At 41.3% G+C, this 18,469-nt stretch overlaps 1 protein-coding gene across 1 annotated transcript in view; it reads right to left on the bottom strand.

Moving 5' to 3' along the window:
* Nucleotides 1-18,469, bottom strand: part of igfbp5b (insulin-like growth factor binding protein 5b) — a 56,195-nt gene that overhangs the window by 2,345 nt on the left and 35,381 nt on the right. The window contains exons 2-4 of the mRNA XM_061918398.1: nucleotides 5,044-5,258; nucleotides 4,809-4,928; nucleotides 1-2,073 (exon numbers count right to left, since the gene is read on the bottom strand). The exon at nucleotides 1-2,073 is cut by the window's left edge and continues 2,345 nt beyond it. Of these exons, the coding sequence (XP_061774382.1) occupies nucleotides 1,936-2,073; nucleotides 4,809-4,928; nucleotides 5,044-5,258 (473 nt within the window). The 3' untranslated portion in view covers nucleotides 1-1,935. The remainder of the gene's footprint in view (nucleotides 2,074-4,808; nucleotides 4,929-5,043; nucleotides 5,259-18,469) is intronic.

Here is an 18,469-nt window from a genome sequence, read left to right as displayed (position 1 = left end):
ATAAATCCATCGGTAACGAATCCCGTTCCTCCTTTGTCGCCAAATGCTCCACGTCGAACATATTTTAAACGAGAGAGAGAGAGAGAGAGAGAGAAGGACGGTCTCGATAAACCACCTCAGGCGCTAGCAGTACTTGTGACAAAAATCAAACAAGAGAAAAACAAAAATGACATTCTTTTTTTGTATATAGGCTCACTCTATTATACACCAAAGCAGGCTAATACACACATCACACATTCGCACTGTAAACATACATGCATTCGAGCACACTTGATTTCTGTGAAGTTATACGTCGAAGGAGATTGCCCTGTTTTATAAGTGCTCGGACAGAACCACATACCCATAGAACTGGTGCAGCACATCCCTGTCTCAGGTAACATCAAAAAGCTCAACATGTCTACGGATGTTCTCGTTCATCCAGGTCAAGGTACTCTCGGGGGGCGTTCAATCGATCGCAACTGGACCATTTTCTTACAACTGAATGGAACGCTAAGGTGGGTGATTCCGACGGATTTTGGGCTTGTAGGGATCGTTCTGCCCATCCATCTTCAACCGGGTCGCGGGGAAAACAGCTCCAGCAGAGACCCCCAGACTTCCCTCTCCAGAGCAACATTAGCAACTTCTTCCTGTGGAATCCCAAAGCGTTCCTAGGCCAGAGAAGAGATGTAATCCCCCTCATCTGATCCTTGGCCTGCCGCGGGGTCTTCCTCCCAGTGGGACGTGCAACAAGGACCTCCCTAGGGAAACGCTTGTGAGGCATCCGCACGAGATGCCCGAACCACCTAAGTTGGTTCCTTTCCAAGCGAAGGAGCAGCGCCTCTACTCAGAGACTGAACTTCTCACCCTATCTCTAAGGGAGATGCCAACCACCCTTCTGAGGAAACTCATTTCGGCGGCTTGTATCTTATTCTTTCGGTCATGACCCACATTTCATGACCATAGCTGAGAGTAGTAATGTCGATAGCTCGGTAGTCCGAGAGCTTTGCCTTCTGGCTCTGCTCTTGTAGGGATCGTTCCGCCACATAATACCTCCAATGCAATTCTGCTTTAACTACCGTCGTTGGTATTGACAGAAGGGTAGCTCAATCGGGCGGAACCATCCTTGCCGAGGGCCTCCTTGTGTTGGGAGTTTTTGGCACCAGCTACTAGACTAGATCTGATCGATCTTCAGTAAGGAGAGGATTCGTACAGACCCATTCCTGGGTGGCTCTCGCATAAGAAGAATAGGGGGACTGGGGGGTTAATCATTTTGCAATTAAATGATGGAACTGAGGCAGTGGTCAAGGTTGGAATTGCCGCAAAACACATTTTACTGCCATCTGTCGGCGAGATTGGATAGCGCACCCCCCTCAATTCGTCGAGTAAACCGTGACGAATGGGGCCATAGGAATCCCTTTCCCACTGCCAGTCTGAGACTAGATCGGACCTGTCTGAACACGAACCGACGCCTTCTAAGGGAAACCAAACAGTCCAGTTGCGATTGATTCGAGAAAATAAAATCTCCACCAATTAAAGATCCAATCGTCTTGTTTGTCTTCACAATGAATTTTGCTTCGTTTTTACAACATCAATGTATACGAATACATCTGCTTCACAGAGAGCCCCCGGTTCTTAAAAACAAAAAACGTGCATATGTGTGAATTAATATGCAGCTTGCACAAAGGGGGTCCCCACGTGCGCCGTCGTCAAAAGATCTGCTCGAAAAGGGATTCTTGGACTCCCCCCCCCCCCCTCCTTGTTTAGAGATGAGTGTTTGGTCAAAAACAAAAAGTCTTTTTAATCCTGGTCCTTTTTTTGGGGGGGAAATTCTATCTAAAATTCTGAGAATAACTCTTGAAGTGAGGGGAGATTTAAAGGTGTGATTCAGAGAGGAAATGTGGGTCCGGGGTCATGTGGAGTTTGGGGATGATTGTGGTCCGTTTTTTTTTTGCTGCTCTACTCATTGTTGTTAGTGCTGCTCTCCAGGTCTTTACACTGAATGTCTCCACCACTGTAGTCTGTTCCGGGGAGTTGAACGCCGTACTTGTCCACGCACCAACAGATGCCCCGTTTGCGGCCACGGGAGGGCTTGCACTGTGGGGGCGATAAAACAGGGACGGTAAGTGAAACTGATACAAATAAAACTGTCAGGCTTGTCCCTGACAGTTTTGGTCTACGTCTTAGTTTTTCCTCTGCATTTGTCTTTAGTTCCTGTCGGCACTCTTATTTTGGTTCTGTTTCCTGTTTGTCTACCTGAGTGCTGTGTAACCTTCAGCGGTGGCTGATTGGCACCTGGCCACACCTGGGATCAATCAGCCAGCCACTAATTAAGACCTGTTTTCTCCTCCAGTCAGGGCTGGATTATTCTGTCACAGTTATTTGGTGTCGAACCCCAAGATGCAGGGAAAGAGGCAGGCTTTTGGTAAGTAAACATGATTTAATAAAGATACTAAGACAAAAACAAAGCCAAAAGGGTACAAACAAAAAGCACTCACATGGGCGGATATAACAAACTAAGGGCTATGAACAAACTAATCGGAAGCAGGGAACAAAAAACAGTAAGCTACAAAACATCAACCAAATATAGCTTACCGCTACGCTGCATTCACACGACCAGTAGGAATGACAAGTAGAAAATGACATTGACACGACAATAATCCAGCCCTGACTGGAGGAGAAAACAGGTCTTAAATAGTGGCTGGCTGATTGATACCAGGTGTGGCCAGGTGCCAATCAGCCACAGCTGAGGGTTACACAGCACGCAGGTAGACAAACAGGAAACAGAACCAAAATAAGAGTGCTGACAGGAACTAAAGACAAACGCAGAGGAAAAACTAAGACATAGACCAAAACTGTCAGGGACAAGCCTGAGAAAAACAGTCGTGCATCACATTTGGCATCGACACATTAAAGTCAGTTTGGTAGAAACCAGAAAACCATACCCCTGTATCACAACCGTGGTATTTAGGGATGTATAGCTTAAAGATTTTATCGGTACGATACCCTCATCGATACTCATTATTGATATCGGTATTTTGTCGGTGATAAATGTAATTTTGTAGGAAATATACAATACAGTCCAAAAGTTACAACACACCTTCTCATTCAATGGGTTTTCCTTATTTTCATGACTATTTACATTGTAGATTGTCACTGAAGGCATCGAAACTATGTATGAGCACCCTTCAAGCACACCTGTGAAGTGAAAACCCTTTCAGGTGACTACCTTTTTGAAGCTCATCGAGAGAATGCCAAGAGTGCGCGAAAAAGTAATCAGAGCAAAGGGTGGCTATTTTGAAGAAACTAGAATATAAAACATGTTTTCAGTATTTTCACTTTTTTTTTTGGTAAGTACATAATGTGTTCATTCATATACAACAGGGGTCCCCAAACTTTATATATATATATATATATACATATATATATATATATATATATATATATATATATATATATATATATACATATATATACATATATATATATATATATGTGTGTCTTAATTAGATTATCCAGAGAATAGTGCTCGATACAGTGGTAGAGCGCAATATATGTATGTGTGGGAAAAATCACAAGACTACTTCATCTCCTGACGATTGAGGGAACCCTCATGAAACAGTTCTGTAGAGATGAAGTAGTCTTGTGATTTTTCCCACACACATATATATATGTATATATGTACATATATATATATATATATATATATATATATATATATATATATATATATATATATATATATATATATATATATATATATATATATATAAACAGCCCTATATATATATATATATATATATATATATATATATATATATATATAAAAACAGCCCTATATATATATATATATATATATATATATATATATAAACAGCCCTACCAAATAATTTTAACCCAATGCAGCCCCCGGCCCCAAAAAAAAAGAAAAAAAGAAAAAAGTATATATATATATATATAAACAGCCCGGTCCCCGGCTAAATTATTTCAACCCAATGCGGCCCCCGGGGCCCCCGTGATATCACGTCATCGATTGGAAAATGCATTTTTATACAATGTGATTTGCCTGAGCGGCTAGGAGACTCTGAGAGTAACAAGCAACAAGTGGTAGAAATATGGATTAGAAAGGACATATTTAAAACAATAAATAAATAAAAAAACAATTTTGACTTGGGATTTCCCGCGGGCCAGATCTCGAATGCCGGCGGGCCGTATCTGGCCCGCAGGTCGTAGTTTGGGGACCCCTGATCTACAATGTAAATAGTCATTAAAATAAGGACAACCCATTGAATGAGAAGGTGTGTCCAAACTTTTGGCCTCATTCAATGGGTTATTCAAAGTCGTACTAAAACATTTTGACGGATTTTTCAGCGCCGTGTGTAACGTTCTTTATTTTCAATGGAACATTTAAAGCTTTGTTGTTCTTTTCTGGCGTCATATTGCAGTCTACATGTATCTCTTATGTGTGACTGCCATATACTGGTCACAATTATTATTACACTATGAACCAAGTAAAATTCTTTACTGGCGTCATATTGCAGTCTACATGTATCTCTTATGTGTGACTGCCATCTACTGGTCACAATTATCATTACGCTATGAACCAAGTAAAATTGCTTCGAGGTCGGTAAGCACAACCAGAATGATTCCGTACATGAGGCACACCGGGTTATAAGGTGCACTGTCGTTTTTTGAGAAAATTTGTTTTAAATGTGTCTTATAGTCCGAAAAACACGGTGATTATTTGGCGCACCAAAGTTCAGGAGTTAAAGAGTGAAATAGTTAGTGTCCTGTTTATTTAAAAAAAAATGGGAAAGATGACCCAAACTTACTTGCTTGCGTTTGAAGAAACCTTTTCTGTCACAGTTGGGAAGGTACAAAGACAGAGCCATGACTCGAGAAGTGTCCTTCATTCCCTGAATTATCCCATCAAGTTTTCTCCTGCAGGGCCCCTTTTTCAGATCAGAGAAAACATATTACTACGGACCTTTTTTTGCAATGCATGTGGTTGTCAAAGTATATCTCATTTTAAGATGAAGCGGGATCAGGATCCTAATGGGTACTCACAAATTCAGGTTCGTGTTTGTCAATGGGCAGAGGGGAGTAGTCCATGGGGGAGCCCATGGAGCGCTGCTTTCCCTGCTTCCTCTTAAACTCCTTACGCATGGCGTGGACTTTTTTACTGTTGACAATGTCTTTGGTCAGGAGGGGAACTTTAGCCGGCTGCAGCTCCTCTGTAATCTCTGTGGCCATGGCGTCCTCGTGTTCCCGGGACTCGCGATCTGCAACCAGCCCAAAAGAGTTTGGTTAACAATAAATTCCCCCAAATATTTAAATCCAAGTCAAAAATCTGATTTGAGTCTGATGTAAGCCTAGAAAATACTGTCATTTTGTGTTTTACGTTACAAAAAAACATTGATCAAACTTTACTTCCTACTTCAAAAGTTTCAATATTTCAGGAAATGCAATAAAAAATATAAAGTACTGGCCAAAAGTTTGGGCACACCTTCTCATTTCAATGTGTTTTCTTTATTTTCATGACTATTTACATTGTAGATTTGTCACGGAAGGCATCAAAACTATGACATCTGTGAAGTAAAAAAACATTTCGGGAGAACATCCGCACCGTAACACAAAATAAACACAACAGAAGAAATACCGAGAACCCCTTGCAGCACTAACTCTTCTCACTCAATGGGTTTTCTTTATTTTCATGACTATTTACATTGTAGATTGTCACGGAATGCATCAAAACTATGAAACCCGTGAAGTGAAACATTTTTTCGGGAGAACAGCCGCACCGCAACACAAATATAAACACAACAGAACAAATACCGAGAACTCCTTGCAGCACTAACTCTTCTCACTCAATGGGTTTTCTTTATTTTCATGACTATTTACACTGTAGATTGTCACGGAATGCATCAAAACTATGACACCTGTGAAGTAAAACAACATTTCGGGAGAACATCCGCACCGTAACAGAAATATAAACACAACAGAACAAATACCGAGAACCCCTTGCAGCACTAACTCTTCTCACTCAATATGTTTTCTTTATTTTCATGACTATTTACATTGTAGATAATCACAGAAGGCATCAAAACTATGACATCTGTGAAGTAAAAAAACATTTCGGGAGAACATCCGCACCGTAACACAAAATAAACACAACAGAACAAATACTGAGAATCCCTTGCAGCACTAACTCTTCTCACTCAATGGGTTTTCTTTATTTTTATGACTATTTACATTGTAGATTGTCACGGAAGGCATCAAAACTATGACATCTGTGAAGTAAAAAAACATTTCGGGAGAACATCCGCACCGTAACACAAAATAAACACAATAGAACAAATACCCAGAACGCCTTGCAGCACTAACTCTTCTCACTCAATGGGTTTTCTTTATTTTCATGACTATTTACACTGTAGATTGTCACGGAATGCATCAAAACTATGACACCTGTGAAGTAAAACAACATTTCGGGAGAACATCCGCACCGTAACAGAAATATAAACACAACAGAACAAATACCGAGAACCCCTTGCAGCACTAACTCTTCTCACTCAATATGTTTTCTTTATTTTCATGACTATTTACATTGTAGATAATCACAGAAGGCATCAAAACTATGACATCTGTGAAGTAAAAAAACATTTCGGGAGAACATCCGCACCGTAACACAAAATAAACACAATAGAACAAATACCGAGAATCCCTTGCAGCACTAACTCTTCTCACTCAATGGGTTTTCTTTATTTTCATGACTATTTACATAGTAGATTGTCACGGAAGGCATCAAAACTATGACATCTGTGAAGTAAAAAAACATTTCGGGAGAACATCCGCACCGTAACACAAAATAAACACAATAGAACAAATACCCAGAACCCCTTGCAGCACTAACTCTTCTCACTCAATGGGTTTTCTTTATTTTCATGACTATTTACATTGTAGATTGTCACGGAATGCATCAAAACTATGACACCCGTGAAGTGAAACATTTTTTCGGGAGAACAGCCGCACCGTAACACAAATATAAACACAACAGAACAAATACCGAGAACTCCTTGCAGCACTAACTCTTCTCACTCAATGGGTTTTCTTTATTTTCATGACTATTTACACTGTAGATTGTCACGGAATGCATCAAAACTATGACACCTGTGAAGTAAAACAACATTTCGGGAGAACATCCGCACCGTAACAGAAATATAAACACAACAGAACAAATACCGAGAACCCCTTGCAGCACTAACTCTTGTCACTCAATATGTTTTCTTTATTTTCATGACTATTTACATTGTAGATTGTCACGGAAGGCATCAAAACTATGACACCTGTGAAGTAAAAAAACATTTCGGGAGAACATCCGCACCGTAACACAAAATAAACACAATAGAACAAATACCGAGGATCCCTTGCAGCACTAACTCTTCTCACTCAATGGGTTTTCTTTATTTTCATGCCTATTTACATTGTAGATTGTCACAGAAGGCATCAAAACTATGACACCCGTGAAGTAAAAAAAACATTTCGGGAGAACATCCGCACTGTAACACAAAATAAACACAACAGAACAAATACCGAGAAACCCTTGCAGCACTAACTTTTCTCACTCAATGGGTTTTCTTTATTTTCATGATTATTTACATTGTAGATTGTCACGGAAGGCATCAAAACTATGACATCTGTGAAGTAAAAAAACATTTCGGGAGAACATTCACACCGTAACAAAAATATAAACACAACAGACCAAATACCCAGAACCCCTTGCAGCACTAACTCTTCTCACTCAAAGGGTTTTCTTTATTTTCAAGACTATTTACATTGTAGATTGTCACGGAAGGCATCAAAACTATGACACCCGTGAAGTGAATTTTTTTTTTCGGGAGAACAGCCGCACCGTAACACAAATATAAACACAACAGAACAAATACCGAGAACCTCTTGCACCACTAACTCTTCTCACTCAATGGGTTTTCTTTATTTTCGTGACTATTTACATTGTAGAATGTCACGGAAGGCATCAAAACTATGACAGCTGTGAAGTAAAAAAACATTTCGGGAGAACATCCGCACCGTAACACAAAATAAACACAACATAACAAATACCCAGAACCCCTTGCAGCACTAACTCTTCTCACTCAATGGGTTTTCTTTATTTTCATGACTATTTACATTGTAGATTGTCACGGAATGCATCAAAAATATGACACCCGTGAAGTGAAGCATTTTTTCGGGAGAACAGCCGCACCGTAACACAAATATAAACACAACAGACCAAATACCAAGAACCCCTTGCAGCATTAACTCTTCTCACTCAAAGGTTTTTTTTTATTTTCATGACTATTTACATTGTAGATTGTCACGGAAGGCATCAAAACTATGACATCTGTGAAGTAAAAAACATTTCGGGAGAACATCCGCACCGTAACACAAAATAAACACAATAGAACAAATACCGAGAACCCCTTGCAGCACTAACTCTTCTCACTCAATGGGTTTTCTTTATTTTCATGACTATTTACATTGTAGATTGTCACGGAAGGCATCAAAACTATGACACCTGTGAAGTAAAAAAACATTTCGGGAGGACATCCGCACCGTAACACAAAATAAACACAACCGAAAACGCATTATTTAAAATCCAAGTTAAGACTTTGATTTAAGTCTGATGTAAACCTGGTAAATACTGTCATTTTGTGTTTTACGTGCATTTTACAATACCCTGTCCATATTTTACTTCCCACTTCAAAAGTTCCAATATTTCAGGAAATGCAATGTACAATATACAGTACTGGCCAAAAGTTTTGGCACACCTTCTCATTTCAACGTGCTTTCTTTGTTTTCATGACTATTTACATTGTAGATTGTCACGGAAGGCATCAAAACTATGACATCTGTGAAGTAAAAAAACATTTCGGGAGAACATCCGCACCGTAACACAAAAATAAACACGACAGTACAAAGACCCACAACCCCTTGCAGCACTAACTCTTCTCACTCAATGGGTTTTCTTTATTTTCATGACTATTTACATGATAGATTGTCACCATTATAGATTGTAGCCTTTAGCCACACAAACACAGCCGGTGTTTCCTTGTTTAAAATTCCCAGAGGTGAAGCTTTACTATGGATCAGAGCGGTCAAGCGAACATGGATCCCGACCACATGTCAACCGGCAGTCTTCGGTGAGAAATTTGTGGTAATAAGTCGGCTCTTACCGGAGACATCAGCGGGGCTTCCGTCCTGCTGCAGCTGCGTGACTTCCCTCAGAGACTCTGGCGGTCAACACACCCGTGGCCACACCCCTTAAAACTTTCAGGTACTATTTAATCTCACTAAAACACTAGCAACACAATAGGCAGATAAGGGATTTTCCAGAATTATACTAGTAAATGTGTCTAATAACATCTGAATCGCTCCCACTGCAATCGCCTTTTTTTTCTTTTTTTCTAGTCCTTCACTCTAAATTTCCTCATCCACGAATCTTTCATCCTCGCTCTAATTAATGGGGAAATGGTTGCTTTCTCGGTCCGAATAGCTCTAGCTGCTGCTGGCTATGATTGTAAACAATGTGAGGATGTGAGGAGCCCTACAACTTGTGACGTCACGCGCACATCGTCTGCTACTTCCGGTACAGGCAAGGCTTTTTTATTAGCGACTAAAAGTTGCGAACTTTATCGTCGATGTTCTCTACTAAATCCTTTCAGCAAAAATATGGCAATATGGCGAAATGATCAAGTATGACACATAGAAAGGACCTGCTATCCCCGTTTAAATAAGAACATCTCATTTCAGTAGGTTTTTAATTCTTCAGTCACAGAATGAGGTACAAAATCCAGACCCAATGCATTTAAAAGGGACCGATTAAATTTTTTGGGGTTATTTGTGACTTGAATCTAACAATGTTAGATACTCCAACTAAACAATGGCAAAAGACCGATTCATTCAAGTAATTTTTTGCACAACACATTTGGTGAAATAAATACTGTTAAAAATCAGCTTTTTTTGTGCAGCTTTGCATGGATTGGTGGAGTTGTATTTAATCTATAATGTTTATCAAGTTTGTTTTCGACTTTTGTCCGGAAACAAAATAGCACTGACATTTACTCGTCTTTAAGAAAAGTGTGCATTTTCCAAAGGTACATTCTAATAGTTTTAGAAAGGGTGGGGCGTGGTTTCATTTGCAATCTGTGTACGCTTCCAGAATCAAACATCTTTCATATTTTGGTATTTCGATACTTTTTGGGCACTTTTCGATACTGTTCTAAATAAATGGGACCACACTGTGTTTCAATATAGAATAATACATTACTGTACTTTAATCAAAATATTATTTGGCATACCACTATATGGACATTTTATCGTGTTCAAAACGTTGCGGTATGATGACGCGTGCGCATGATGTCACGAATTGTAGAGGACATTTTATTCCAGCACTGTTCCCAGCTATTAAGTCATCTGTTTTCATTGCAAAATTCCACAGTATTCTGGACATCTGTGTTGCTGAATCTTTTGCAATTTGTTCAATGAACAATGGAGACATCAAAGAAGAAAGCTGTAGGTGGGAAGCGGTATATTGTGGCCGGCTTTAGCAACACAAACACAGCCGGTGTTTGATTGTTTACATTCCCGAAAGATGACGGTGAAGCTTTACTATGGAACAGAGCGGTCAAGCGAACACGGTTGGATTGGACCACACACACAAAGTACAGTGTATTATGCAGCGATCATTTCGAAAGATCGTGTTTCGAAGAGGGTCCCTTGCGAAGGGCAGAGATGGGCATCGCCACCACCCGTCGACTGGTGCTGAAGAAAGGTGTGGGGCCGATCTTAATGTTGTACAGGTACGACCATATAATCTTACTAAAACACTAGTAACACAATAAGCAGATAAGGGATTTTCCAGTATTATCCTAGTAAATTTGTTTAATAACATCTGAATCGCTCCCACTGCCCTAGTCTTTTTTTTCTAGTCCTTCACTCTCACTTTCCTCATCCACAAATCTTTCACCCTTGCTCAAATTAATGGGGAAATTGTCGCTTTCTCGGTCCGAATCGCTCTCGCTGCTGGTGGCCATGATTGTAAACAATGTTCAGATGTGAGGGGCTCCACAACCCGTGACGTCACGCGAATATCGTCTGCTACTTCCAGTACAGGCAAGGCTTTTTTTTAGCGACTAAAAGTTGCGAACTTTATCGTCGATGTTCTCTACTAAATCCTTTCAGCAAAAATATGGCAATATCGTGAAATGATCAAGTATGACACATAGAATGGACCTGCTATCCCCGTTTGAATAAGAAAATCTCATTTCAGTAGGCCTTTATCACGTAATTTTTCAACAGCTCTAAATAAAGCATGATGGCAATTGATCATTGGTGATCAACGAAGTAGTCGTCAAAAAAGTATCTGTCCTTTTTATCGCAATTTACCAGTTAATTTCATTGTTATCGTCATGTCTTTGTGATCATGTTTTGTTTTTTTGGGACACTCAGTTCCTGTTTTTGCACTTCCTGGTTTGTTTTGTTACCATAACAACTCAGTAGTTTTCACCTGGCCTCGTTTCGCACCTGTTTTCACTGATTATGTCACTGCTATTCAACCAGTCTGTTTCTGTTCTTCGTCCTGGCAATATCACTACCTATCACCGTCTTTCACCCTCGATACCTTTACCCACAGTTCCATGCCAAGTAAGTTTTTGTTTATAGTTCATAGTTTCTGCCTTTGTGCAAGTTTTGTTTCCTTAGTCAGTTTTGTACTTCCGCCCTTGTGCGCGCCTTTTGTTTGCCTGTTTTGTAGTTATGGTGTTAAAATACAAATATGTACTTACATTCACGCCTTGCCCGCGCCAACTTTCCTTTGCCTCCTGGAAAAACAAACCCCAAAGTCCACTCCAATCGCTTTGCACCTCGGGAAAACAATTCACACTACAGTCCACGCCTTGACAGTTAAATATTATTGGCCTGCGATGAGATAGCGACTTGTCCTGGGTGTACACCGCCTTCCGCCCGATTGTGGCTGAGCTAGGCACCAGTGGGAATAAGCGGTAGAAATGGATAGAAGTTGGTATTATTAGCAAATATGCATGATTTAGAGTTAATAAAACACTGACCGGAAATGCCGTACACCTAAATGCTGCTTAAAAATATTCCAATCTAATCAATATTTTGGAACCCTGAAGATATATCATATTGACAGTGGTTTTAACTGTTAAAATTGCGACCCCAACACACGAGCAGGTGTCGCCTGTTTGTGTTTGTGCTGCTAATTGCTGCCCGCTGTTTATTTACACAGGAGAGACACAAGCTCAATCAACAGCTGATGAACAACAGCTGAAACAAACGTTCCCAAATAAATATTCGCAGTGAAAGCTGCCGTCGAAAGCGGTAATTCTCGGGTTTAGCGTAAACAGCTGTTGATCAGCTCATAAAACATCTCTATTTACTCTTAAATGAAGTAAAATTACACGTTATGTTTTGCAAATAAACCTCAAACTATGCTTGATTTGGACAGTAAATAAGTGAAATTATACTTATTTTTTTTATCCTAAAAGGCAAATGCACCTTTTTTTTTTAGAATGTTGCATTCACAATCCTTATGTAAGACAAAAACACACATTTTATTTTTTTTTATTATTTATAATACATTAAAAAATATTTATATATAATTGATGTTTTTATCAAATGTTTTCTCTTTTTTACGTCTTTTTAATACGTCACACTTTGAGATTTGACGTCAAATGAATGCATTATGAATAAAATGCATTATTATTAGAGATGTCCGATATTATCGGCCGATAAATGCTTTGAAATGTGATATCGGAAATTATCGGTGTCGGTTTCAAAAAGTAAAATGTATGACTTTTTTAAAACGCCGCCTTAAACGCACTGCCTATCTATGACTTTTCACACACACAAGTGAATGCAATGCATACTTGGTCAACAGCCGTACAGGTGTGGCCGTATAAACAACTTTAAGACTGTTACAAATATGCGCCACACTGTGAACCCACACCAAACAAGAATGCCAAACACATTTCGGGAGAACATCCGCACCGTAACACAAAATAAACACAACAGAACAAATACCCAGAACCCCTTGCACCACTAACTCTTCCTGGACGCTACAATATACACCCCCGCAACCCCAACCCTGATCACCTCAACCTCCTCATGCTCTCTCAGGGGAGCACATGTCCTAAATTCCAAGCTGCTGTTTTGAGGCATGTTCAAAAAAATAACGCACTGTGTGAATTCAATAATAAATTCAATAGTAAATATGGCATTTTTTTTACATAACTTGAGTTGATTTATTTTGGAAAACCTTGTTACATTGTTTAATGCATCCAGCGGGGCATCACAACAAAATTAGACATAATAAGGTGTCAAATCCACGACTGTATGTATCGGTATCGGTTAATATCGGAATCGGTAATTAAGAGTTGGACAATATCGGAATATCGGAAAAAAAGCTATACGTATAAGGTGGCTAACAATGCAGCTAATGGTAGTACACTATTCCGTCCATAGAGCCTTCTAAAAATAAAAAATAAAATAAAAAATCTGCCAATAATCGTCCATTTACATGTCCTGACCTGCATATCAACCAAGTATTACTGATATTGTTGTAAGCGCTAACGCTGAGGAACTACTTTTAGCAGCACCGTGATCACAGAGGTAACTGGCTTATGCGGCTATATTGACATACTGAGCCGGTGAGCAGCTGCATTGCCTCTGAGCTGGTGAAAGTTAATTCTAGAGTATAAACCATGCCTTTCACCCGGATTTTAGAATAATGTGGCCATAAAATGAGGAGTTGGTCAACTTTGACATTCAACTCAGACCCAGAGATCGCAAGAAAGTCACGAAAAGACACTAGTTTGATATTTCCACCTTGTTTTTCCCACCTGCCTTAGTTAATTATGACTGATTTTTCATCTAAACTGTAAGATATAAGCATCCCTGTGAGAGCAGGCATTGTACAGTAAGTGATTATTTATTATGTCCGTATTGTTGTCTTTCTTGTTTAGTGCTTTGCAATGTTAGTCTTATCCTTTATTTTGATCACAACATCCAAAAATACTCTGCATCTATACGACTGAAACTAAATAGATTAAAAAAGAAAAAAAACAAAAAGGAGCATGATGGACAAAAATGTGTGTCCTACCCTTTCACTCAGATATAATAATTTGATTATGTGTCAGGGGGGTGGAGGGGGGGTTGCGGCGGCGGCGATGACAAAGAAGAACGCGGAGTTGGAATATAATTACAACACTTTATGTACAGATTTATATATAAATATTTATATAATATTTACATATTTATATAATATGTAACTACAGGCTCCATTCACAGACAGTGTCCCATTGCTTTTATGAGCGGTCGAGAAGGTCAAAAGCCGGTGAAAAAAAAAAAAAGATAAAATAATATATATATATTTTTTATTATTTTTTGTAATTTTTTTTTTTATATTTGTGGCGGCCGTAATTCTTTCGTGGCGGGCCGCCACAAATAAATGAATGGGTGGTAAACCCTGATATTACACCAACAGCGACACTTAAAAGGTGTGTTACTTTTGGACAAGTTTGCTGAACGGCAGTTGGTTCGAAAATGTACTTCATGTTTTGTGCCTTGGGCCGGAAGTGTAACCGTCCATAGTGTTTCTGCTCTAAAGGCTTCTTCAAGGCTACGTTTGTACGTTTTTACAATATATCCAAAACAATTCATACTTACTAAACCGTCGAATGTGTGATGTCTGTCGCGTTTTCATGCATATTTGTACGTGCTATTGTAACGTAATCAAGTTAGCCTCGTTAGCATTACACGTTTACAAGCATCTGTGTAAGTATTATTGACTTACGATAACGTTCTTTTTTGTATTTTTTCAGTGTCGTCTGTTTAGTTAATTGGAAAGCTACCTTCCGCAGGTTACGGGTCCATGACGATGACCTCTGTTTTGGTCGATCTGCCGTTTTACTGCCGTGTTACATACACCAGTTGGAAACAATTTAGGTGTTTAAATAAATACTGACAAATGTTTTCATATTAGCAGTTTATAGTCCGGTGAAGCTAATATATGTACAAATATTATCCATCAATCCATCCTTCTTCTTCCTCTTATGCTTATCTGAGGTTGGGTCACAGGGCAGCAGCCTAAGCAGGGAAGCCCAGACTTTCCTCTCCCCAGGCACTTCATCCAGGTCTTCCCGGAGGATCCCGTGGCGGTCCCAGGCCAGCCGGGAGAGATAGTCTTCCCAACATGTCCTGGGTCTTCCCGGTGTCCTCCTACTGGTCGGATGTGCCCGAAACACCTCCCAAGAGAGGTGTTGGGGTGGCATCCTGACCAGATGCCCAGACCACCTCATCTGGCTCCTCTCGACGTGGAGGAGCAGCGGTTTTACTTTGAGTTCCTCCCGGATGGCAGATCTTCTCACCCTATCTCTAAGGGAGAGAGAAAGAAACACATTTCGTCCGCTTGTACCCGTGATCTTGTCTTTTCGGTCAGAACCCAAAGCTCATGACCATAGGTGAGGATGGGAACGTAGATGGACCGGTAAATTGAGTGCTTTGCCTTCCGGCTCAGCTCCTTCTTCACCACAACGGATCGATACAGCGTCCCTTACTGAAGACGCCGCCTGTCGACGAAATAAACACCGTGCCCTCTAAGCCTGGAAAATATGGTACATTTATTGTTGCGGCACACGCGCATTCTGCGTCTCCCTCCGCTGCGGGACCACCCAGAGGACCCGCTGACAGCACACCTGGACTCGCCCCCGCTCACGCTGAGCGCAGCACGCCCACGCAGCCACAAGCCTGCACTCATTTACAAATCTGCTCACCTGGTACTAATGAGGTCGTGCTGGATAAAGGTCCAGTGGACCCAAGGATCGGCGCGGGAACTTAGTTACTTCTCTGTGTACCATAAGCCTGATTTTCGCTCACCGTTGTTGTGTTTCCCTTCGTGATTCTGACGTCCGTGTTGTTCTCCCGAAGAGTCTCCCCCCTTCGAGATCGTATTTTGTTCCCCCCCTGCGTTTCTGGACTGCCTTCCTCGATTCCCGACCCTCGCCTGAACACGGAGCTAGCCTCTTCTCTCTTGCCCTGGATGTTCATCTGCCTGCCCCTCGGACTGCCTTGTTCCTTCGCTCTCTACAACCCTTGGTAACACACACTTCAGTTAATTTAAACACATACTAACTAACACACATATGAACTTGGGTTTGACACACTCCATCTCCTTGGGTTAAGTTATTAGTTTAGTATTGTTGGGGCGGTATAGCTCGGTTGGTAGAGCGGCCGTGCCAGCAACTTGAGGGTTGCAGGTTCGATCCCCGCTTACACCATCCTAGTCACTGTCATTGTGTCTTTGGGCAAGACACTTTACCCACCTGCTCCCAGTGCCACCCACACTGGTTTAAATGTAACTTAGATATTGGGTTTCACTATGTAAAGCGCTTTGAGTCACTAGAGAAAAAGCGCTATATAAATATAATTCACTTCACTTTACTATTGTTTATCCATCCATCCATCCATTTTCTACCGCTTATTCCCTTTCGGGGTCGCAGGGGGCGCTGGCGCCTATCTCAGCTACAATCGGGCGGAAGGCGGGGTACACCCTGGACAAGTCGCCACCTCATCACAAGGCCAACACAGATAGACAGACAACATTCACACTCACATTCACACACTAGGGCCAATTTAGTGTTGCCAATCAACCTATCCCCAGGTGCATGTCTTTGGAGGTGGGAGGAAGCCGGAGTACCCGGAGGGAACCCACGCATTCACGGGGAGAACATGCAAACTCCACACAGAAAGATCCCGAGCCTGGATTTTGAACCCAGGACTGCAACACCTTCGTATTGTGAGGCAGACGCACCAACCGCTCTGCCACTATTATTTATCATTATATACTAAATTATCGAACATTACGGCCACCTGGTGTCAGTCTACCGTCATCTCCCCTTAGTTAACCATAATATTTATGTCTAAAATGTACTACTTTCAATAGTTTAATATTGTCCGTTTTTGATGTTTGTTGTTGGTTTATCTCAAACTATTGTTGCCGTGAATGAAACATTAAGCGTTTCTGCAACGCATCTATATTTAGCCAACATCGAAATCAGTTTTTAACAATGTTAATGATTGCAGGACATGTCCTGGTCGGACATTCACAGGTTGAGGTCTCTTATCCTGAACCTACCACCTCCCAGCAACACCCCTTCCTATATTTAGGGCTCAGCCTCTCTAAGCCAAGACCCCCACCAGAGGTGCTTTGCGGCCTCAAAAAGAAGCACTCCGCCCCTCCCCAGCCCCCCGCCTCCTCCTCAGGCTTAGTAGTACCACAAGTACTGAGTTATTGTAGGGGGCCTGGCCTAGCTGAAGCCATGATGCCAGTGGATGACCCCGGTTATATTTATCTGACAAGGGAACCCGCTGTGGTGCAAAGGGTCAGACGCGCTGAACCGAAGAGGAATGTTGGCTGCAGACTCTAGCCCGACTGCTGTGGAAATGCAAATCAACGTCCATATGAGCAAAATGAGGGCATGGAATTGATCTCTTGGCTTGCGAAACCCCTGTCTGCATGAGCCAGTTGCCAACGCTGCGGACCGTGGTTGGAGAAAGGCTAGCGCTACGAGATACCGATGTTCAAAGAGCCTGACACAGCTTGAGTGTCTGGAGTCTCGGGGCAGGGGAGGGGGACAAGGTGATTACCGGAATTGGGTCTTTGGCTTCTGTACAGCCCATCTCTTTGAAATTAATCTCACAACTCATGACTTGGCAGGCCTTGGGTTTGTGTTTAGATGTGCCCTTGTGTCTCCCTCCCAGACTACAGAGCTATTACTTGCGGAGTATAAATATGTCAAACAAGCACTCCCACGTACGCCATCCATGACTGCTGTCGAACACGTATTTACTTTAGTTTTTTTTTGCCGTATACTTTCATCCTTTCGGGACACACCGTGTTATGTTACCAAATATTTGGGTCTGCAATCAGCTGTCGAGGCTCCAGCTTCTCATAGCAAGACGCAGTTCAGTGTGCATTAATTAGAATAAAGACCACAACAGCATTGTACAGCACCCGTTTTTTGGACTTTTAAGAAGTTGGCTCTTTGGGTACAGTGACCAGCTTTTAAACGAGGATTAGAGGGTCCATGTTTACCCCCGAAACGCAGCCAAAAACTGGACTGATACCAAGTAGAGCCAAGTCTCAATCTCTGCTACCATTTACTTCAGCCCAAAGCCATTAATTAAAGTTTAAAGGCCTATTGAAGGGGCTTCACGGTGGCAGAGGGGTTAGTGCGTCTGCCTCACAATACGAAGTTCCTGCAGTCCTGGGTTCAAATCCAGGCTCGGGATCTTTCTGTGTGGAGTTTGCATGTTCTCCCCGTGAATGCGTGGGTTCCCTCCGGGTACTCCGGCTTCCTCCCACCTCCAAAGACATGCACCTGGGGATAGGTTGATTGGCAACACTAAAATTGGCCCT

This window comes from Nerophis ophidion, linkage group LG13 (assembly GCF_033978795.1).
Source record: "Nerophis ophidion isolate RoL-2023_Sa linkage group LG13, RoL_Noph_v1.0, whole genome shotgun sequence".
Classification (NCBI taxonomy): domain Eukaryota; kingdom Metazoa; phylum Chordata; class Actinopteri; order Syngnathiformes; family Syngnathidae; genus Nerophis; species Nerophis ophidion.
This window is presented reverse-complemented; position numbering and strand designations above follow the sequence as displayed.